Below are 25154 nucleotides of genomic sequence, written 5' to 3' on the forward strand. Positions count from 1 at the left end.
ACTTTTTTGGCAATAGTAGTGTTCCTTTTTTTGTATGAGAAACCTTGTTATTTTTCACTATTTAGTCCATCTGACGAATAATGATTTATATTTTTAAAAGGTGCTATAATAATAGTAAAAAATAATAATATTTTTATATGAGATGTTATTTCATTGAATTTATTTGTGCAGCTTTTTGCACATTGTTGTTTTTGCTTTATAGACTTTTACTGTAGTTGCAGATACTATTCTTGTATACTCTTATATGGGTTTTTTTTTGCATTATCATACAATATATCTCGGTGTATGACATCCTGACCCAATGTCTCTTCTTATTTCTTACACTCATCATGCAATTTACATTATAATAAACCCTTTCCTGCCATATTTTTTCTGCTGTAGGAGGAGACTGCGACAGTCTTATGAACATCTATGGGCCTTTACCTGTACCCTTGGCCCGTAAGTACATTGCGGAAACGGTTGTAGCTGTGGAATACCTGCATAGCTATGGCGTGGTGCACAGAGACCTGAAGCCTAGCAAGTAAGTGAACCCTATAGTATAATAAAGGTGAAGAAAGTTAGAAATTGTCTTAAAGTCTAAGGCTTATTACTTGGGGCTGACACCATCTTTTTTTTTACAGCCTCCTGGTAACATCAACTGGTCATATTAAAGTTACCGATTTTGGGCTTTCAAAACTCTGCCTCATGAGACCAACATCAAAGATCTACAAGTCTCCGATTGAGGACATCACCAGAGAGTTCCATGATAATGAGGTAGGCAGGAGATGGAGCTCGTTCTTCACTGATCTCATCTATTTCTCCTTCTTTGATATTTTCTCATCTAAAAAATATTTGCACTCATGTTATTTGTCACTAATATTTTCACTGACCATCATCTGATTCATCTGTTGGTTTCCAGATTCATGGCTCCCCTGATTACATAGCCCCAGAAGTCATCTTACAGGAAGGCTATGGTAGACCTGTTGACTGGTGGTCAATTGGAATTATCTTATATAAATTTCTTAAAGGACGTGTACCATTTCGTGGTCACTCCCGACATGAGACATTTTGCATGATTGTCATGGGTAAGTGAATAATCTGAATACTGTGTGATTTCATTGTTATTTGATAAGATTGGTTCTCTGGTTTAATAGTTCTTTTGTTAATGGAATAAATTGTTGCCTTAATAAAGTAAATGAAGAGATTTAATATTCTGTTATATTTGATTTTTATATTACAGATGACATACCTTGGAAATTTAATAATTCATCTCTTCTACCTGATGCTCAGGACATCATCACTGAGCTGCTAAGGAAAAATCCTGCACATAGACTTGGGACAGGTAATGTATAATAGTATTAATAATGAAGTATTACTAGGGATGAGCGAACCCGAACTGTAATGCTGGGTGTTTATACCGAACACCACGTGTCCGATGCTAAACACTGAGCACAGACTCAGTGACTCAGCCTGTATGAGGGCTGAATCACGGGCCGCGGCGCCACTTTGCATAGCTGTCCAAAAATAAATGCTTAGGATTCCCAGGTTAGACACTGAGCAGCATGGGTGACCAACTTCAATTGTAAAAGGCTGGGACTGGCAATAGCAAATCAAGCTGGAGTACATGTGGCTTGATTCATCCCCTTGAAAATGAGCAAAGCAGTATGAACTTCAATAAGTCAACTTCTTGCTCTGTGGGGGACATCGGGCAATCTTGGCTGTGTGGGGCAACTGTTTGTAGAGGCTTTGTTGAAGGCTACGTTTTAAACTTACATTCTGTGGTTAAACTTTAGCAATCTTGGCTGTGTGGTGCAACTGATTAAATAGGCTTTGTAGTGGCCTCAATTTGAAATTTACACTCATTGGTTACATTGGCAATCTTGACTGTGTGGTGAACTGGGAATACTGGCTATATAGGAGAAATTGGTTAGACTTACTGATCTGTGGGGGAAGTCTGGCAGTCTTAACTGTGTGGGTGAACTGTGGATGCACTGGGAATATTTTTTTTTAAATTGTTGGTCTGGAGAATCTCCAAAATCCATCTCTGTGGGGTTACTGAACATTTGGGTTTCATCATTTACTTGCTATGTAACCATAATTACTGGGTGACATAAGCCCTTTTAAACAATTTACCTATCCAAATTTGTTTGCAGTGCAGTTGGCATGCTCTTACCCCCATTCAGGTTTAACCCCTTAGCGACCCATGACGTACTAGATACGTCATGGATCGTGTCCCGGTAAGCCCCGCCCCCTGCCGCCGGCGGGCGGCGGCGAGACGCGCACATATCAGCTGTTATCAACAGCTGATATGTGTGCCTGCTAGCCGCGGGTGGAATCGCTTCCACCCGCGGCCATTAATCCCTTACATTTCGCTGCCAAAGTCTTGGCAGCGATATGTATATGGGCGCCGCCATGACAGTGACTTACCCCGCCCCCGCCGGAAGTCACGTGACATGATCACGTGACTTTCGGCGGTTGCCATGGTAGCACAGGGTCATGTGATGACGCCTGTGGCTAACATGAGTCACTTCCTCTCAATGCCGGAATACAGCCGGCATTGAAAGTGAAGCAGCAAATCTGCAGTTCTCAGCTCTGTAGCTGAGATCTGCAGATCGTGCAAAGCGATCGGATTGCTGATCGCAATAGCCCCCTAGGGGGACTAGTAAAATAAAAAAAATAGTAAAAAAAAAAGTTTTAAAAAAATTAAAAAAAAATAAAAAAACCTAAAAGTTCAAATCACCCCCCTTTCACCCCATTGAAAATTAAAGGGTTAAAAAAATAAAAAATACACACATATTTGGTATCGCCGCGTTCAGAAATGCCCGATCTATCAAAATATAAAATCAATTAATCTGATCAGTAAACGGCGTAGCGGCAAAAAAATTCCAAACGCCAAAATTACGTTTTTTGGTCGCCGCAAATTTTGCGCAAAATGCAATAACAGGCGATCAAAACGTAGCATCTGCGCAAAAATGGTACCGTTAAGAACGTCAGGTCAAGACGCAAAAAATAAGCCATCACTGAGCCTCAGATCCTGAAAAATGAGAACGCTACGGGTTTTGGAAAATGGCGCAAAACGTGCGCCACGTTTTTCGGACAAGCTTGTGAATTTTTTTTAACCCCTTAGATACAAGTAAACCTATACATGTTTGGTGTCTATAAACTCGCACCGACCTGAGGCATCATACCCACACATCAGTTTTACCATATAGTGAACACGGTGAATAAAATATCCCAAAAACTATTGTACAACCCCACTTTTTTTGCAATTTTTCCGCACTTGGAATTTTTTTGCCGTTTTCCAGTACACTATATGGTAAAACTTATGGTTTCATTTAAAAGTACAACTCGTCCCGCAAAAAACAAGCCCTCATATGGCAAGATTGATGGAAAAATAAAAAAGTTACGTCTCTCGGAAGAAGGGGAGCAAAAAACAAAAACGCAAAAACGGAAAGTGCCCGGGGGCTGAAGGGGTTAAGCCTCCTAGCCCTTACTACAGCCCGAACGTGGGCTCCCCATTGAGTTGTATCGGGTTCGTTGTTAGGTATCACGTTCACTCGCCGATCCCAATTTTTTTTCCTCTCGTGTTGGTTCACCGAACATGAATATCCACGGGTTCGCTCATCTTATTACACCTATGTGTCCAAATCTTCATGAGGATCAGCACTGAGGTTCTGTACTCTACCTGTCTGTCCTTTCCCCATTCTTCATGATATGACTTTCAGTATATGTCCTTGACTTTGTGAAGCCGTCTCTCTGACAATTTTTGTATCACTCATTATTGTCTTTCTTTTCCAGGAGGAGCAAGAGAGATCAAGAGTCATCCATTCCTGTCTAACGTAGACTTTAATAATCTTCTAAGTAAGGAGCCGCAGTTCGTTCCTGATTTTGAGTCAGAAGAGGACACCGGCTACTTTGACAGTAAGTAGAATGAGACGTCATCTGCAGAAAGCTGCTGTTTGTCTGGTCTTTCATTTTATGTGACAATCAGTCCTCATCATTATTAGTGATAAAATGCTGACTGTCCGTGACTGGGTCTTATACTAATAATCTCTAATAACACTTGTACTTACAGCTCGATGCAGCAGATACCAACATAATGATTCAGATGAGGAGGACCAAAGTGAGGACAATGACTGGCCAGAAAGCCAAAACTTTGTGTCATCTTCTGTAAGGCTTTCTAAAGTAAGTGTGTGATCGGTAAGCTCCATAAAACCTATCATTAAAATTGAGAAAATACTAATGTTTTATTTTTCTCTTTGTTTTAGCTCTGTTCCAATAATACCACAATGATGAACAATGAAGAAGCCGAGTCACCTCCAGGGTACTCCCCAGAAAGTGCAGAACACTCAGACATGTGAGTAGATTATTATTCTTATTATTATGGGGTTCACATCTGATATATGTTCAGAACACTAAATGCAAGACGAGTGTAACTCAAAACTAAATCCAGCATCCATCACCCATCACTGCTGATCGCTGTGGTTCTGGCTTATGATAACGCTGGTGATAAAAGTTGATTATTCAGACCAGCCATTTATTTCCAGTTCATTACAAGCCAATAGTGATTCTCCATTCTTGCTGGTAGAAAGGGGTCCTGAGTATGGCATACCCTCCATATTATCCTAATGTCCTAACGGGCCTTGCAGACAGGTATTCTTCCCTTTTGTATTATTTTCACTTGTAATTTATATGTTTTTTTTCTATCAAACAGGCAGAAAGAATCTTCTTCTAAATCTGATAGTGAGAATCAGTATTCTACTGCTAAAGGCAGCAAATCACCCCCAATTTCTGGTATGTATTGGTCTATATAGGCAATCCTATTATAGGCTGCCATGAAAAAGTGTAATGTGAATGGCACAAACTCTCAGAAAACTGCTACATTTTAATACCTATAAAACAATGAACAGTCCAGCACTTCATTGTGTAAAAATCCTCACTCTTTATATTATGCATTAAAGTTATAAGGAGCCATTTATTTTTCTGTCAACTGGTCCTGAATACTGCACCCATGGCTCCACATGGGCCTATACTGATCCTCTTTATGTCCTTACTGAGGACTGGTATTACACAAAGTGGGACCGTGGGCAAAAATTAAAAGTGGGGCCCCAACTACCAATGTATTGCACCATCTCACACAAACAATTAAGTTATATTTACAGAATCCGATGTTAGACCTTTAAACGAGCGCGATCAATTATAGTAATGCCATCCAGTGCTTGTGTATAAGCCTCCTCACACAGGCTGACAAAGAACGATGGGGTTAGACTCATCACTAATAGATCTTTATGTGCCCATGCAGATCATGTTATCGGCAGCACATCGCCTGTTTACACTGGACAATGTGCTGCCTAGAACAATGGTCCTGATTCATTAAGACCGGGGCTATGCATGCCTGTCTTAATAAATGAAGCCACTGCAGTAACATTCACCCAATTCATGTTTGTTAGAAAGCGTACACCGCATAATGAATTAAGAGTCTTTCAATCCCGTGCGTCTCCAGCACAAATGTACATAAACACACATCACACACGTACATACACAGAGAACATACACATTATATCTAATATATAAAGCTGAATGTGTGTATGTGTGTATGTCCGGGATTGGCATCTGCACCGTTGCAGCTACAGCCCCAAAATTTTGCACGCTCACACTTCTGGACCCCGAGAGCGTCATAGGCTATATTTTGAGGGGAAATTTTAACCGCGCGCTTTACAGTTAATCACCAAAAAACCTGCCTCCATTAAAGCGAATGGAGCTGGGAGCCACAGTGCAGCCAGAACTTCAGAAGAATGCGCAGCTAAGTCCTTAAATGGAATGTTGGTGTGTCACAATGCAGCCAAGGAAAGAGACAGACACAGACAGGGAAAGAAACAGACATAGACAGGGTAAGAAACAGACATAGACAGGGTAAGAGACAGACACAAAGAGACAGACACAGACAAAGAGACAGACTGACAGGGAAAGCAACAGACAGGGAAAGAGAGGGAAAGAGACAGACAGGGTAAGAGACAGATAAAGACAGGTAAAGAGACAGACAAAGAGACAGACACAGGGAAAGAGACAGACAGGGAAAGAGAGGGAAAGAGACAGACAGGGAAAGTGACAGATAGACAGACAGGGAAAGAGATAGATAGACAGACAGGGAAAGAGATTGAGACAGACGGAGAAAGAGACAGAGACAGTCAGAGACAGACAGGGAAAGACACAGACAGACAAAGAGATAGACAGAGAGATACATACAGAGGGGGAGACAGACAGAGAATGGGAGAGAAACAAAAAGACAGTTACAATCCCGGGAATGTTAATACATTCTATTTTGTTAACAACAATTATTAACCCGGGCGAAGCCGGGTAGTACAGCTAGTAGAAAATATATATATATATATATATATATATATATATATATATATATATATATATATATGAATATATACATACACACACACGAACATAATATATATGTGTCTCATTGCCCCATAAACTCCAAATTTTACGATAAAATCCCCCATTGCCCCATAATGATCCAATTTGCTTCATAAAGTCCCTTGTAAAGTAACACTAATCCTCCCCCACCACAGCTCCTCACCTCAAATTATTCTACATAGCATCTTCGGCTCCTATTGGAGCGCTTATCGGTCCTGCCACATCCTATTCATTTCTATAACCTCAACACCGCCGGTAGTGTCACTGTTACTGCAAGTTGGGCTGAGGAGCTCTCCTGCCTCAGTCTTGGCACCAGTGGCAGTGTGATGACGGATCCTGTATGTCAGTGCATGTTGGGCTGAGGAGCTCTCCTGCTTCAGTCAAGGCGCCAAACTGAAAGACGCAAATACATTTGAATATTAGAGGAAGGGTCTCCAGGTCTTGTGCACCACACAGGTCTACTTCATGTATCATCAAGTTAATAAGGGGACATAGTTACTTGGTGAGACACCACACGGCAGAAAACCTACAGGTTCATATTAATCAATTTATAAAACAATCTAATTCCCAGGCCCTCAGGTGATGTTATGTACATATATAAGTATTCTCTTTATTATGGTGCATTAATTACCAGGGCTACAGGGTACAAGAATAACATAACTCTATATAAATATAGCTAATATTTTAGGCGATTATAATCTACATCTTTTTCTTGTTTTTTTATATTAGAATTTCCATTTCAAGAGCTAAGAAAATCAGTAATAAATCTGAGAAAACAACAAAATACAGAGAACGTAGAAGATGGGGAAAGGAGAAGAGGTAAGTTTGACCATAAGCTCCTTTTTGTATGATGTCAGTCAGTCAGAAGTATTCATATGGAGAAGATGACATTGGTCAGTGGTGGGATTGTCACAGGTATAATGACTGACAATGATCCTATACTTCTTTGTGGATAAGATCTATCGTCCTGCGACAGTAACACCATAGTAGTATCCTCTAATATGTAGTCCCATTATTTACATTAGTTTTGTCTTCTCTCTTAGGTTCTATCTTCCGCCGGATGATCTCATCCTGCCGACGTAAATTATCTAGGGCAGCTCACACCATCCGAGAAAGCTGCATATTTGCCCTCTGTCAAAAAGGATCTATAGACATCTCGAGGGCAGAAAACCTTCAGGTCTAGAGCCCTGAAGAGAGTGCAGCACATCCACCATCAAAGCTGCACCTGTGTGGAAGGAGTTGACCATCTACCTGTGGCCTTCTGACGAGCAAGAAACATCTGCAGAAGAAGAAGGCCCCTCTAAGAACATCTATTCATCCTTCCATGCAATTCTTAATTAATATAAAAAAAAAAATCAAATTGATCAATGTTCCCTGGCATTTATTGGTATGCTACTGATTATTATGGAATGTCAGTGCTATACGTCATGTATGTCTGATGGAAGGGGTTACAAACAGGAGAAAGTCTGTTCCATGTCTACAATTGATCCTCTAAACCTCGGAGGAGTGGAGGAGAGGACCAGTGATTCTGTTACATCTAAGAATGACAGTTAATCTAAGGAGAAGCAGGTTCTGATCCATACATTTTTCAGACATTTGGACCTTTTTATTTTAAGTTGGCTCTACCTAAGTTTTAAGGACAGGAACCAGATGGATGTGGTGCAGTAAAATCTGGGGGTCCCAGCAACCCCGTCTCCACTGTTCACATTAAAAAGACACAGTGTATTCCAGGGAAATGTATTCACTTCTGAGAAAATCTTCTTCATCAGAGCTGTGGAGTCCAGAAGTCAAACGTCCAATTATAATAATTACTAATCACAAATTTACTGCAACAAGTAATAGTAAATATTCAGCAATTTATACATGAAAATTATGTATATTATTTATTTTTCTCCACTTAAATAAAAAAAATTCAACAAACTTTGTTGCTATAATCATACTGGCTTGGAAAATCATGATTCATGATTCAAAGTAACTTTTACCTGAAAAAGTATTCCATAAAAACAAAACACAAAAACCATGGCAGAATGTAATATTTTTTCCTAATTTCAGCACACTTGGAATTTTTTCCTGTTTTTCAGTACATTGAATAGTAAAATGTCATTGTCCCTTCAAAAACAAGCCACAATACAGATATGTGGATGAAAAAGAAGACTTTGGAACAAAGGGAGGGAAAAAACGTGAAAATCAAAAATTGGCTGCAGAAGCAAAGGTTTAAAGAAAAAAATATCACCAGATTAAAAGTGGTCAGGTGTTGCTCTTCTTTATTTCCACTCCTGTCCAGAGTATACTTATTTTATAAATCATATGGTTTCAGAAATATTGGCCTTTTTTGGCACCAGTTTTTATGATCTTTTCCAAAGTTGTGTGGCCAGAAGATTTTCTGGGAGAAGGCTGTTGTTGGGTAGATGCTCTACATTGTTATCCTGTAGGCTATGCTACTTTGGAAAAGACTATAAACAATAGCACTGAAAAAAGGGCCATATGCCTGGAACCATACCCCGAGGGGTCAGTATTGGGACTTCTTCTGTCAAGTATAATACTTAACAGTATAATAATTAAGTATAATATATACAATACAATATAATAATTACGTATAATACTTTGCTTTGATAACCAGTGCTAGGCTATGACTAGCAAAACAAATAGAATCATTGGAAGCATTAAAAGAGGCATAATTTGTCATTAAATTATTACAGTTTTGGCTCTATACAAATCACAAGTGCACCCACACTCAGTAGGGCTATAATGTATAAGGAAATAGCTGAACTAGTGCGGCTCCAGAGAAGAGTGACCAAGGTTACTAAGGGAATTGGTGGACTGCAATATCAGGACAGGTTATCAAACTTAAGGTTATTTTGTTTGAAAAAATTAAGGCTTAGAGGTGATCTAATTACAATGTACAAATATAAGAAGGGACAGTACAGAGATATTTCTAATGATCTTTTTTACACCTAGGCCTGTGTAGCGCCCCTGAACACATCAGGGTGCTACAAGGTTCTGCATCCCCACCAGGATGCAGGGCATACCCCCTTAGGGACCCAGAACCCCAGTGCCGGTAACACCAAAAACCCAGGTAATCCCAGTTTTCCCCAACAATCCCCCATACAATGGTACTTAGCTAGAGTGGGACCATGGATGGCCGCCTAGAGGTGGAGCCAATCCAGTCCACTAGTTGACCAGGTGGGAGGGGCAGACTGTGGAGAGTAGTCGGGACACAGGAAGACAGTAGTCAGAGCAGAGAAGGAAGTCTGCAGTGAAAGAGAGCAGACACAGTCAGTAGACAAGTGTTGACAGTGGAAGTCTAAAGGTGTGACTTAGCAATGTCCTGACTCGGGTTGACGGTGACCTGGTACCCAGGAGAGGTGGTTGCCAGTGGAGTACTCCCGGAACTACGCACCGACGGGGTACAGGACCCTAGGACAGGAAAGAGCTTAAAGCCGACCTGTTAACACCTGCACAGCAACAGCGACCATCAAGGACCTTGCTGACCCTAAAGAATCTGAAGACTCAGTAGCAAAGAGAGAACTGGGGACAGAACCAGAGACTCCAACTCCACAGGGTTCACGCTACCGTCAGGTGGACAGAGGTGGACAAACCACAAACCAGGGACCCCCAGTGTTCCATACCACTGTGACCCACTTACCAGAGACAGGTGAATGGGGAAGAAGGTATGAGAGAACCAGACTGGCACAGGGACGAAGGGAACCTGGAGGCGAAATCAGCTTGCCTTGGCCAACCGGTTAACAGCGTGAGAAAAGTGAGTAAACCAGTTGCACTGAATACCTGTCTGGACTCCTTCTTCCGACGTCCACCGCACCTGCTGTGGCAATACCCTACTTGCAGAGGGACTACCATACTAGCTGCTCATACCATCAGCCCCACTAGAGACACTCTGCAGCGGCAGCCCCGTGATCCCAACGTATTGTTACCCCTCTATAAATCACTTGTAAGGCCACTTCTGGAATATGGGATCCAGTTTTTGGTTCCACAATTTAAAAAAGGACATTCAGAAGTTAGAGTCAGTTCAAAGGTGGGCAACTAGACTACTACAAGGAATGGAGGCCTCGCATATGATGACAGGTTGAAAACGTTAGATATGTTTAGCTTAGAAAAAAGACGTCTCAGAGGAGATCTCATTTATATGTATAAATACATGTGTGGTCAATATAAAGGACTAGCACATGACTTATTTCTTCCAAAGACAATACTAAGGACCAGGGGGCACTCACTGCGAGTGGAAGACAAGCGGTTCCGACAGCTAAATAGGAAAGGGTTCTTTACAGTTAGAGCAGTCAGACTGTGGAATGCCCTACCACAAGAGGTAGTAATGGCAGATACTATAACAGTTTTTTAAAAAGGGCTGGATGATTTCCTCAGTACACACAACATTGTTGGTTATAAATGACTTAGTGACCAAATGTAGAACTGGTGGAGGAAGGTTGAACTAGATGGACTTAGGTCTTTTTTCAACCTAAGTAACTATGTAACTATGTAATGATTCTGTGATGAGAAATAAATGCAGGAACTAGTCAGATTACCAAATGCAGAGTTAGGTCATGCGCACTACTTCAGTTTTAAGCCAGGAGGCATACACTCGGCTTCATAGTGCTCATGACCGAAACTCCGGGGTCATGCACACTGAGCCGAAATCCAGTGTCGGGTGGCGATGGCAGTGGAGAGGTGAGTGAGATCATCCTCTGATGCTGCGCATTCATTAGCATATTAGCACACCCACATGGGCGTACTAACATTCTAATGGGGCCGACTAGCCAGGGGAACTAATGCCCAGGGGACTAGTCCCCTCGTTCATTAGCATACGATAAAAGATCTTTAGAAATACTTTTTCTAAAGATCCCTTTGTTGTGGACGGGGGACAGACCACTGGAGGGGGGCTGCTCGAGGCGCTCGGATCCGGAATCGTGGCTGTGGCTCGAGTGGTAGTGTAGTGGCCCAGTCCTGATTGTGTCTGTTTCTTTAAGTACATTCACTTATATGTAATATTATGCTATATGTTATAAGTAAAGCATTTTTCATTTGTTGTGTTCTAGCACCATCTACTGGTGAAAACTGTAAGAATCTGAAGTGTTCATTGGGTGTTATCCTATTGGTTAGTTCTTGGTCACATGGCTCAATAGGTGGAGCTATTCTCCAGCCTCTGTCTGGAAAGAACTGGAATGAGCTGGTTCTGTCTGAGTCTCCTCTGAGGGAAGACATTATGTGGAGTTTCTCTTCACCACAAGACTCCTGCGAGGCCCGAGGCCTAGAATTTCACCATTTACTGACTTTTACAGCCAATATGCTGAAGGCTTCCTATCATGAATCCTCACTGGCCAGATATACACTGTGCATCTCTTTAGACAGTAGGGTATACTGATTACCAGACCCTACTGCACGTGCAGTACATGTAAGCAAATATAGATAGTTTCCCAGCGCGCTATGGGGACCGGACAGCTGGTGCGTGGACAATGGCATGCAAGCCACTAATATTGCAGTGGGGCGGGAGACCCTCAAATCTCCCCAATCTGCGTGCAGTAGGGTCTGGTAATCAGTACGCCCTACTGTCTGAAGAGATGCACAGTGTATATCTGGCCAGTGAGGATTCATGATAGGAAGACTTCAGCATATTGGCTGTAAAAATCAGTAAATGGTGAAATTCTAGGTCTCGGCCTAGCAGGAGTCTTGTGGTGAAGAGAAACTCCACATAATGTCTCTTCTCAGAGGAGATTCAGCCAGAACCAGAACATTCCAGTTCTTTCCAGACAGAGGCCGGAGAATAGCTCCACCTATTGAGCCATGTGACCAAGAACTGGCCAATAGGAAAACACCCAATGAACACTTCAGATTCTTACAGTTTTCACCAGTAGATGGTGCTAGAACACAACAAATGAAAAATGCTTTACTTATAACATATAGCATAATATTACATATAAGTGGAATGTACTTAAAGAAACAGACACAATCTGGACCGGGCCACTACAGTAGCTGAATCTGGGGCTCTTGCAGCCGTCCATTCTCACAACTAAATAAAAGGTGTTATTTACAGGGGAGAGTTTGTCAGTGATGCCACCCGTGGGTTGCAGTGATGATTGGTAACACCGCCGCTGCCTTGCCATGGGACGCTCGGGGCTGATGGAGCGGCGCAGCAGGATGGTATCCCGTCCACGGGTAGGGGAGATGTTGTCCTGGGGCCCAGGTCTATGGGGAGGATGCTGCGGAGCGTATTCTGCAGGGTTGGACCAGGTGGTATTGGTGTACTTACAGTTCTAGAGGAATTCATACAGGGTCCAAATAATAAACCAAATTGCCAGTGACCGGTGTCCTCCGCCAGGTGTATTTGGGTCCCACACCCTGGTACAGCAAACAGGGGTCCCTTCCTCCTGCACTTAGTGTTTGTGTCCTTAGTTTGACTACTCCGCTTGAAACGGGGAAGTCCACTCCCAGTGATTTTTGTGTGTAGGGAGCTGTGGCCCGTGAGAACTGACCCGTGGGATCTTAGCAGGCAATTGCGGAGCCCTATCCCCCTCGTTGGACTTCCGTCTCGCTCTATCTGGGCCTCCTGTGGGACAAGACTTGGAATCTTGTCCCCGGCTGGTCAATTAGAAAGATGCTTGAAGCTGTCCTTGCTCTAGGGTCCAGGTACCCCGACTGTGCACGGCCTCCGGACCGGATTCCCGCTGTCGGCACCGGAGAGCTACAACCCTGCCCCAGTCCACTTAAGGTCTCCCGGAGGAGTCCGTTTGCCCGCAGACGCTGGCCCGTGGGATCTCTCTGCCTGTGCGGTGGCTTTCTATCCCCCTCGGTGGGCTGTTGCCTTCAGTCGGGACTTGGGATGAGAAAGGACCTAAAGTCCAGACCTCAATCAGTAAATTCAACGTGGTCCAGTGGCTTCTGGGCCTCATTTTGGGTCAGAGTACCCCTCTGGTGCTCCGGTTTCCAGTCGGTTCCCCGATTCGGTACCGGCGGGCCACTACCCTGTCCCGGTGCCTTATGGTTCCACCTGACCGTCTTTCCGGCTCCTGCAGGCCAGACCACCGTCTGCCTCCCTGCCACGGTACCAGGGCTACGACCCTGACACCGGTCAGTGTGGTTGCTGTAGACCTGTCACTGGGCCTGCAGCTATCACTCCTCTCCGCGACTGAACTGTACTCTACTCAACTCTGACTCACTACTCAACTAAACTGACTGTTTCCTGCCTCAGGCCCTCTGGACTCCTCGGTGGGTGTGGCCAACCACCTGGCTCCGCCCTCTGGTGTGGCCATTGGACACTGAGAGAGGTGACAAGGTTTTTAAAGGTTGGCTGCTGGTACCTTGTTAGGGGGACTGGTGTAATGCAAGGGCCTACCTGTGACTACCTGGCTAGTCCAGGGTGTCACACTAGTGTATACAGGGACTGTTAGGCAGGGATTACCAATATGCACCCAGAACTGCTCGTGGTTCTGGGTGCATATTGGACCTGACAGGTTCCCTTTAAAGCAGTATCATACTGTGTAAGAAACTGAATGTTAATGCATTTACTAAGAGTAGGATTTCTATGTGGATCTATATAAAGAACTATGCTGGATTAGGGTACAATCCTTAAAAAGGGAATATCTCACCAATTCTACTCCCGGCATTATGTTGTGCTGTGGCATAATATTTGGTAACTGGACCCCGCCAGTATTCATTCCAGGTACACTAACAGCTAATGTTACATTGATTTGGTCGTGGAATCAGTGATACGGACATTTCTTACATGTGCCTCAGGAGCAGGGCTGTATTTGGCCTTTGTGCTGCCCTAGGCACTTGAAATGATCGCGCCCCTTACTGACAACGTAAAACTATGATTTTGTGCACACGACATGTATTTAAGATGAATCTACTCTGTAACACACTTGAAAAAGTGCTAAACGCTATAAAAATGTAGATCAGCACTTGCTGCACATACTTTCAGTTTTATTTAGCTTATTTTAACAGCTTCAGGTTTTCAAAGACACTAAGTGGTTAAAACAGGTAACTGAACCATTAATCATGCTGCTGCCGCCAGGAAGTTGCTGACTAGCACTTAATACAATTTTAATTTAAAAAAAGATACCAGTGTTTCCTCACCTGTCCTCCGCCTGAAAAACGCGAAAGATTCACAGATATGTAAAAGCCATTGTGTGCACATACCCTAACTGTTCACACGCCGTTCAGATAGTAGTTATGGTGCTTGTACACAGACTGCAGTTGGCTGAACCCGGAGATAGACAGGCTCAACTGACAGTCTGATTGTCAGAGAAGTGATGACCCAGCATGTCCAATTTTGGACTGTGGATCCTTTTTTCTCCATGAGGTGAGCCACCGCCAGAGATGTGTAGTAGTGTCTGTCTCATAGAGAACACAAGAGCAGTGAAAGTGAGCGCTACTGTGTATGGGAGAGTCAGGGAGATAGCTGCCAGCTGAATGATGGGAAACCTGTCTATAGTGTATGGAAGAGTCAGAGAGATAGCTGCCAGCTGAATGATGGGACACCTGTCTATAGTGTATGGGAGAGTCAGGGAGATAGCTGCCAGCTGAATGATGGGGCACCTGTCTATAGTGTATGGGGGCTTTAGTCAAATACTTGTTTGGCAGACATATGGCCTCATTAAGACACATTTATTTAGTCTGCCATACTGACCCTATAATGATCTACTATCAAATCTAATAAATTAAATATTGCTACATCTACAAGAATACATCACCAGAACCAACCTCAAATGACGATAACATTACCAGAACCACCATCTGCACACAGCTACATCACCAGAACCACCATCTGCACACTACTACATCACCAGAACCACCATCTGCACAATTCTACATCACCAGAACCACCATCTGCACACTGCTACGTCACCAGAACCACCATTGGTACATGACTGCATCACCAGAACCAAGCTCAAATCACAACTACATCACCAGAACTAAAGCCAACCCAACATAAAATTGTCTGGCATGAAACTGCAGCTCCTAGTATGTCTGTAACAATGGTAAGGAGATACCAGGAGTTGCTACCAGCCATCATCAGACTGTGAACCATACAGGAACCACAGTACTGATGGTACAGGCAGTAGCACTATTAAACATTTTAAAAATACTTTAATTTTTGTGAGATATCTTCTATGTTTTAGGTCCATTAATTATGAGCACATTGATGTGGGTCTGGGTTCTGAGACCCCTGTAAATTGCTCAAAAGACCCCTTAGAAGTGCACAGCTCAGGAGACAGGACTATGGCTTTCTACAGCATCCGTTCTGTGCACTTTTCTAAAAGAGCTTTTCAGTTGTAGTTGGGAGTCTCCGGAACAGATTCCCCACCAATCTGCTCAGAATTATTGGGCATAAAACAAAAAAATCTCCCAAAAGTTTAGTTACTCTTTTGGGTGCATGTAGAATGCTGCCAATAATCAGGAACCGATTGATCTATCTAAACCAGCTGTCAGATCACCCGACACACAAGCAAAATGTTCGTCTGTCGGGTGAAGTGATTTCTCTATTTACATAAACATTTATATAAAGGACAATTCCTCCACAAAAATCACAGTTTAGCTTAAAAGGGGTTGTCCGGTCTAGAATGACAAGTCTGCAGTCACTCTATGTGTCACTCTATGACTGCAGCAAGAAAAAATCCGGCACACTATTAAATGAATGGAAATGGTCTTTTTTCTAAGAATTTTTATTGTGTTTTTCTTGTGAGGATATCAAAAAAACTATACAAGTCCAACGTTTCAGCCACAATTTTGGCTTTCTTCAAGGACTGTGATATACAGAAACAACATAAAGAACAAATTATAATACGTCAAAGCAATGTACATTGTTCCATCACAATGGTAGTGTTTATAAATAATACCATAAAAAGTGGAGAAAAACAGGGATTACAAAAGGTTTGTACAAGATAACACAATGTAGATAGGTCGATATGTTGAAAGATAAATGTAGAAAACCTATTTCACAAAGGTGAAGATATGTTTATACTATACAACAAGGAGGAGTCATGAATGTATGAAACACAAACCTTAGTAAGTTGTAGGAAATTGTGTGTCATATGAAACGACCTGTAGCGTTAATCTAGAAAGAATTTCACCACTACTAAGGAGCCTGGAGTCAAAAGATAATAGAAGGTGATAAGTAACATACATGGAGGAAAAAGTCCTCTGGAGAAATGGTCATATGACTACCAACTGAATAAATTAGTATGACAATAAGTGTCAAGTATAGATACCTTAGTATCCTCGTATGAATATATTGAGTTCAAATGGTTCTCCCATTCACTCTATATCTGAACTGTATGACAAATTGTACATGAATTAATGTTAAATAAAGTCCCATATTTGGGAATTCCATGTTAAAGTAAAAGAGGAACATGATTCGGTGGTATAATACAATAAAAAAATGAAAAAATAATGGTATTTGCCAAACAGTCCTTAGAAGACAGGACTCACAGAGTCACCTGGGCCTTCATCTTATGTAGGAGGGACTGAGTTTTTTTGGGGATGTCCTAGGTGCTAGGCAATCTGCTACCTCCAACCTGTACAACTTGCAGTCTATAACATACAGTGTTACAATAGGTATTATTCAGACATAGGGCAGGTCAAGTGCAGTGCCATATTACCAACTTATGTGTATGAAAGAGTAAACTGGTTATCATCACCTATTTCAGATCAGGGACATGCTTGTAAGGTAATGGGAAAAACCCAGTCAGGTATGTAAACATGAACACCTGTATAAAAAAGGGAGGGATAGAGGGAATACAAGTGAAGGGTATGCAATGAGCAGAGGGATAAATGCACAGTTAGGAAGATCCCAGTGAAAGTCATGAGGTCAATATAAGGCGATGCTTACCACCAGTGGCGTAACTAGAGTTGGATGGGCCCCGGTGCAAAGTTTAGACCTGGGCCCCCCCTCCACATACACAGACACTTGGGGTAAGGCATACCTCCCAACTTTTAAAGAAGGAAAAGAAGGACAAAGTTTGCAAATTTTTAGGCCACGCCCCCTAACCACACCCATTTCACAGTCACGCCCATATCCACTCCCCATCCACACCCATTCAGCATGGACACGCAGGCAGCCGGCGGGCCTCCAGCATGGACACGCAGGCAGCCGGCGGGCCTCCAGCATGGACACGCAGGCAGCCGGCGGGCCTCCAGCATGGACACGCAGGCAGCCGGCGGGCCTCCAGCATGGACACGCAGGCAGCCGGCGGGCCTCCAGCATGGACACGCAGGGAGCCACAGTGAGGCGGCCGGTCGCCCACACAGTGAGGTGGCCGGTCGCCTTCACAGACAGGCGGCAGGGGGGCGCCCGCACAGACAGGCGGCCGGGGGGCGCCCGCACAGACAGGCGGCCGGGGGGCGCCCGCACAGACAGGCGGCCGGGGGGCGCCCGCACAGACAGGCGGCCGGGGGGCGCCCGCACAGACAGGCGGCCGGGGGGCGCCCGCACAGACAGGCGGCCGGGGGGCGCCCGCACAGACAGGCGGCCGGGGGGCGCCCGCACAGACAGGCGGCCGGGGGGCGCCCGCACAGACAGGCGGCCGGGGGGCGCCCGCACAGAAAGGCGGCCGGCCGACCGCACAGACAGGCGGCCGGCCGACCGCACAGAGAGGCTCCGGCCGGGGGTGAGGGGGGGGAGGGAGGGAAATCAGCGCTGGGGAGATTTTACTGTACCAGCAGCAGCACAGGCAGCGCTCCTCTCTGTTATGCCACGTCTACTGGGATGGTAGGAGGGAAAAGCAGGGAGGCGGAGAGAGAGTGGGTGGGCGGAGCCCGGGAGCCGGCCGTCCCGATCGTGGCAACGGGACAAACAACGTAAAGCGTGAAAGCCCCGCTGTATCCGGGACGGTTGGGAGGTATGGGGTAAGGGATAATGACACTGACACTCGGGGTACAGGATAATGACGCTGACACTTGGCTCTCACCCACAGCACCCTGAAATCCCTCTATCAGCACCCAGCTTTCCTATGTTCTGATATTTATCTTGTCCTCAGCACCCAGCTTTCCCATATCAGAGCATGAGAAAGCTGGGTGCTGAGAGATGTATATCAGAACATGGGAAAGCTGAGAGATGTATATCAGAACATGGGAAAGCTGGGTGCTGAGAGATGTATAGCAGAGCATGGGAAAGTTGGCTGCTGAGGGAAAGAGCCTTTTTCCCTCAGCACAAAACATTTCCATCCCATACTTGTATCTTTGTCCCCCCTGTATAAAGTTCTCAAAATACTATAACAGCCCCCACATAGCCTTCCAAATAATTGTATAAAGGGTCTCACATAACCCTTCATATATTAGAATGCAGATACATAGCCCTCCATATATTATAATGCACCCCCATAATCCTTCATGTATAAAGTAGCCCTTCAATTATAATGCATTTCCCATAGTTCTCCATGTATTAAAATTCACCCCATAGTTCTCCATATATTATACTGCACCACATAGTCCTCCATGTTTTATAATGCACTTCCATAGTCCATGTATAAGGTAGCCTCCATAGTCCTCCATATATTATAATGCAGCCCCCATAGTCCTATATGTATTATAATCCAGCCCCATCAATTTTCATATTGTATTATGCAGCCCCATACTCCTCCATGTATAATGTACCCCTAGTCCATGTATAAGGTGTCCTTCATGTTTTTTATGCAGTCCCATAGACCTCCATGTGTCATGCAGCCAGCCACCCCAGGGCCTCCATGTGTCATGCAGCCAGGCCCCTCCAGGGCCTCCATGTGTCATGCAGCCAGGCCCCTCCAGGGCCTCCATGTGTCATGCAGCCAGGCCCTCAGGCCTCCATGTGTAATGCAGCCAGGCCCCTCCAGGCCTCCATGTGTCATGCAGCCAGGCCCCTCCAGGCCTCCATGTGTCATGCAGCCAGGCCCCTCCAGGCCTCCATGTGTCATGCAGCCAGGCCCCTCCAGGCCTCCATGTGTCATGCAGCCAGGCCCCTCCAGGCCTCCATGTGTCATGCAGCCAGCCACCCCAGGGCCTCCATGTGTCATGCAGCCAGGCCCCCAGGCCTCCATGTGTCATGCAGCCAGGACCCTCCAGGCCTCCATGTCATGCAGCCAGGCCCCTCCAGGCCTCCATGTGTCATGCAGCAAGGCCCCTCCAGGCCTCCATGTGTCATGGAGCCAGCAAAATAAAAAAACAAGTACCTCTCTTCTCCTTTTGACCCCTGCAACCACGGTAGTTATGACCCTGCCCCCATATGTCACACACACTGCTCCCCATACAGCCTGCACCCCCCATAGCACACACACTACACCCCCATATGTCACACACCCTGCCCCACATATCTCACCCTGCCTGTACCCCAACTTACCCCTCTCAAACACTCTGCACCCCTTCACATCCTTCTGTCACAGTCTGCAGCCCTCATATGCCACTCACCCTGCACTCCCCTCCCCCTCGTGCCCCCTCTTTTCTCATTACCAGTCATCATGTGTCCATGTCTCCTTCAGGAATCCGTATCTTCTGATGCTTTCTGCCCGGTAATCCTGTGTCTCCTCCCACACACTCACATGGGCATGACATCATCGCAGGTCCTGGAAGGATGGATTTCGTCTGCTGTGCAGGAGCGCTTCTGCTCTGCCGCAGCTCAGAAACGCCTGGTGGGTCTCTCCAGGTCAGGGGCCCCTCTGCCCCCTGCTGACACCGGGCCCCCTGACTCACAGGCCGGCCCCCTGGCGGTCCCGTAGTCGGCCACTACACAGCGCATCTCCTCTGTTACAGAGAGGAGCCGGCTGTGCAGAGCGGCTGCCGGGCCCCTAAAACCCTGCGGGCCCGGTCGCAGTGGCGACCGCTGCGACCGCGGTCGTTACGCCCCTGCTTACCACGTGGGTGAAAGTAACAGGAAATACCCTCTAGTGTATTCTCTGAGACCTGGGGTATAAGATTAAAGAGAAGATCAAAAGCCTAATGGCATACCGTGATATTCTATCATCCTGGTAAGGTTCCTGATCAATGTGCATACCTTTATAGGTGCTCCTCGTGGTGTAAGGGTCTGAAGGTGCCTGGGAGTGACAGGTGTGTTAGGCTGCGCTGCATTTAAATAGTGTAAGGGCATGCCGCCCAAATGTCTATTTCCTGGTTGTGAGCCCTGTGAAAACGAGGCGTGGGACGCATCCCGCGCATGCGACGCCCGGTGACACAGGCAGCGCATGCGCAGAAGGTAGTGCCAAAGTGTCAAGGTGATGACGCTGTAGGGGACGCACACCGCGCACGTGCCGCCCGGACCCCCAGGCGGCGCACGCGCAGTACGCAGTCCACACACAGTGCTGGTGAGGGCCGTGTTGTGGCAGGGAATGCATCCCGCGCATGCGCCGCCAGGCGTCCGGAGACGCATGCGCAGAAGGCAAACCACCCTCGATACTTAAAGACATACAGGTACTGCAAGGGATGCATCCCACGCATGCGTCGCCCGGTCCCCCAGGCGGCACATGCACAGCAGGCAGTCCACTCACTACATCAGTGGAGGCCGTGCTATGGATGGGAGTGCATCACGCGCATGCCCCGCTAGTCACCCGGGCGGCGCATGCGCAGAAGGCAGATCCCCCATGTAATAGAAATCTGGAGAAGGTGATCTGATCCATGCAGGGGATGGTGCATCGTGCTGATGGTGCCAATAGATGGTCCGTGATCGGTGCAAGGCTGTGGGTTCGTGAATCACTTAGGTGCCAGACATATGCAGACTCAAGTGGGAAGCGAAGCCTAAGGACAAAAGAATTAAATTTTAGAATGTATAATAATGTCTGTATAGTTTCATTTGGTAATATAGCCACTATACACATATAAGATTGTGTGATAGTTATAATATATCATATACCACCTATCAAGAATTTCAATCTGTGTCTGTAGAGAACGGATAAGAGAACAAAAAGACCAACAGATTACAATACAGATTTTGACAAATATTGTTTAATGAAATACCTCATACTCCCTGTTAAGGCCCCTAGGTTCGAGGGTCCTCAAAGTATGAATCCAATACGCCTCTCTTTCTTTCAGTTTCTGGATTCTATTGCCACCTCACCTAAGGGGGGGTACATGCTCAATTATTTGATACCTGAGTTGGGCTATTGTATGATTCTGGGAAATGAAGTGGTGTGGAATGAATGGAATGACATTTGCTTGCAACGTATGGTGGATTTGTGCTTGCTAATGCGGTCTCGGATATGTTGGGTAGTGTCCCCAACATATCCGAGACCGCAGGGGCATTTAATCAGATAAATAACGTATGTAGAATCACATGTGAAAAATTCACGTATGGGAAAAACTTTACCAGAAAGGAGGTGGGTAAAAGAGTCCCCACGGGTGAGATTCTTACATTGCAAGCACCATAAGCAAGGAAAGTTACCTTTTTTGGGGGTACTAAGAAATGTTTGCCGTGGAAGACTGTCTTTCAGGTTTTTGGGTCGTTTATTACAAAATAGAGGGGGTTCCGAGAATTCTTGTATGGATGGGTAAGCCGTGCTTAGGAGGGGCCAATGTCTTAAGACAATATTTTTAATGAGTGGTGAAAAAGGATGGTAAGTATTGACACAAGCTACTCTGGGGGCCTTACTCCGTGTAGTGTGTGAGTGGCGAGACCTGGAATTATTGGCTATGTCGGTAGGGTACCCTCTAGAAATAAACTTATGACTCATTTCTTGTGTTCTGACATCCCGTCGTCCTGGATCTGAGACTATCCTCTGCACTCTTAGATGTTGAGAGATCGGTTGTGATTTTTTGCTATGAGATGGATGACAACTTAAATAGTGTAAAAGATTATTCCTATCTGTTGGTTTTACATACAAATCCGTACTTATATGACCTTCTGAAGATATTTCCACCAGTGTATCTAAGAAGTTAATGCTCTGTATATCTGAGTGCATAGTAAATGTTAGTCCTGGTCTAACAGTGTTCAGATCATGAAAAAAGCGGTTGAGGGAGTCAGAATCTCCTTGCCAAAAAATGAAAACATCATCTATGTACCTCTTCCATGTAACGGCATACTGAAGCCAAAGAGGGTGACAAAATACATTGGTCTCCTCAAAATGCGCCATGTATACGTTGGCGTAGGGTGGTGCTAGATTAGACCCCATAGCTGTGCCCCTCTTTTGCAGAAAAAACTGATCTTGAAAAAGGAAAAAATTGTTTTCTAAGACTGTCTGGAGTAGGTCAATACATAGGGAGTTTTGTGCGGGAGTATGAGTACTGTACTTATTGAGGAACCAATCTACTGCCAATAGTCCGTCTTGATGTTCTATACTGGTGTAAAGGGAATTGACGTCAAAAGTTACCAGTAAACTACCTGGTGGAACTGAATTGAGTTCTCGTTGATGGGTCAAAAGGTCCGAGACAGTCGGTGACAGAATGGACTCCGTCGACGCAACAATGGGACGGCCCGGCGGTGTCTGTAAGTTCTTGTGAATTTTGGGCAAAACATAAAAAACTGGAACAATAGGGTGAGATTTAATCAGATATTCAGCTAATTTATTACCAATTGTCTGTTGGTGTAAATGGAAATCGACTTTCTCCTTAATCAACGTTTGAATACGTGAAGTGGGATCTCTGGAAATGGGTTGATAAGTAGCTACATCCCCTAATTGTCTGTGGATCTCTGACAAGTAATATGATTTATCCGTGACCACTATCGCCCCGCCTTTGTCCGCAGGTTTAATAATGATCGATGAATTACCTTTCAGATTTTGTATGGCCCTGCCCTCTTCAGTCGTTATATTCTGTTTGATCTTAAAATCACCCTGTTCAATAGATCTAATTGTCTTACCGACATCATCAGATACTAGGGAGATGTATGTCTCAATAGGATGGTAAAACTTCGGTGGATTAAAGGAGCTTGGGATTTTCAGGTTCAATGCCTGTAGGGAAAAACAATCCCCTGATGTGACATATGTTTGTGAGGATGATACCCCTTCTTTGGTCAGAAAGTGCGCCTTAAGTCTGAGAGTCCTATAAAATCGTTTTAATTCCTGGTCTAATAAAAATGTGTTGAACCTAGGTGTAGGACAAAAAGACAATCCCTTTTGTAATACATTAATTTCTACAGGAGACAAATTATAAGATGATATATTATATACAAGATTCGTCATACCTGTGAGCGTGTCTGAACCTGATATGACATTGTCGCCCCTGTGTTGCCTCCTCTTGCTCCGCCTCGTTTTCCTTTTGGGCCCTGTCTGGGTCCTAAAAAATGAGTAGGGCGTGTGGAGTACTGTTCCGTGTCCGAACCTGAAAAAGTTGAGTACCGATTTGACCGCGTGCGGTATCTGGGTGAGTCCTCTGTAGAGCGCCATCTGTATACACGGTTATTGGTGTAATCGTCCTGGTCCCTGATGAATTTAATTCTTTTTCTGGTTTGTAGGGTCTTCTGGAACTCCTCGATTGTTTCCCTTGTCTTGGATCTGATCCTTTCCCACTCAGTGTTGGGAAGGGTATTTGTAAGTTGTTCTTCTATGGAGCTTATTTTCAGACTGGTGTCTTCTATTTCCTTATGCAAATATTCTATGGTCAATATAACAATATCCATGGAGCATTTGTTGAGTATGCTTTCATATTTGGAACAATACTCTTCGTTATCTGCAAAAAGTGTTGGGCATAGTTGTACTCTTAATCCTCTGGGAATCCTTTGGACTTTATGATATTCTGCAAGCGTTGCGCAATGCAGACTTAGAGCTTTATGTTTTCTCAGAACCTTCTCATAGTCACGTGACCGTATTTCCTACGTAGATACTGAGAGAAAAGAATTTGGTATATTCACTTTGGAGAGAATATTGTTAACCTCCTCCGAGTTGTAAGAAAATGTAGAAAATGACATTTGGTCAAAAAACGGTGTTGAGGAGCTCAGAACAAAAATATCACTGATAAAATAGTAAGGTCCGGCTCACTCTTAGAAATAAATATATTCATACGAGGATACTAAGGTATCTATACTTGACACTTATTGTCATACTAATTTATTCAGTTGGTAGTCATATGACCATTTCTCCAGAGGACTTTTTCCTCCATGTATGTTACTTATCACCTTCTATTATCTTTTGACTCCAGGCTCCTTAGGAGTGGTGAAATTCTAGATTAACGCTACAGGTCGTTTCATATGACACACAATTTCCTACAACTTACTAAGGTTTGTGTTTCATACATTCATGACTCCTCCTTGTTGTATAGTATAAACATATCTTCACCTTTGTGAAATAGGTTTTGTACATTTATCTTTCAACATATCGACCTATCTACATTGTGTTATCTTGTACAAACTTTTTGTAATCCCTGTTTTTCTCCACTTTTTATGGTATTATTTATAAACACTACCATTGTGATGGAACAATGTACATTGCTTTGACGTATTATAATTTGTTCTTTATGTTGTTTCTGTATATCTCAGTCCTTGAAGAAAGCCAAAATTGTGGTTCTCCTTTGGGTGCTGGCTTCTTCTTTGTTGCTAAGAAAGATGGTTTGTTGAGGCCTTGTATTGATTACCGTCTTCTTAATAAAATTACAGTCAAATATCAGTACCCTTTGCCTCTGATGTCTGATCTGTTTTCTAGAGTGCAGAGTGCCAAATGGTTTACGAAACTGGATCTCAAGGGTGCGTATAATCTCATCCGTATTAAGGAGGGTGATGAATGGAAGACGGCTTTTAATACTCCTGAGGGGCATTTTGAGTACCTAGTGATGCCTTTTGGGCTCACTAATGCACCCTCCGTCTTCCAGGCCCTCATGAATGATATTTTTCGTGACCTTATTGG

General features: G+C 44.4%; 1 protein-coding gene across 1 annotated transcript; it reads left to right on the forward strand.

The window, feature by feature from the left end:
- Positions 1–1060: 1060 nt before the first annotated feature.
- Positions 1061–5077, forward strand: LOC142312673 (microtubule-associated serine/threonine-protein kinase 2-like). Its single transcript, XM_075351668.1, has 7 exons — positions 1061–1064; positions 1220–1321; positions 3778–3900; positions 4055–4164; positions 4248–4336; positions 4694–4773; positions 4941–5077. The coding sequence occupies exons 1-7, from the start codon at positions 1061–1063 to the stop codon at positions 5075–5077; spliced, it is 645 nt and encodes a 214-aa protein (XP_075207783.1).
- Positions 5078–25154: the final 20077 nt, after the last annotated feature.

This window comes from Anomaloglossus baeobatrachus, chromosome 5, assembly GCF_048569485.1.
Source record: "Anomaloglossus baeobatrachus isolate aAnoBae1 chromosome 5, aAnoBae1.hap1, whole genome shotgun sequence".
NCBI lineage: Eukaryota > Metazoa > Chordata > Amphibia > Anura > Aromobatidae > Anomaloglossus > Anomaloglossus baeobatrachus.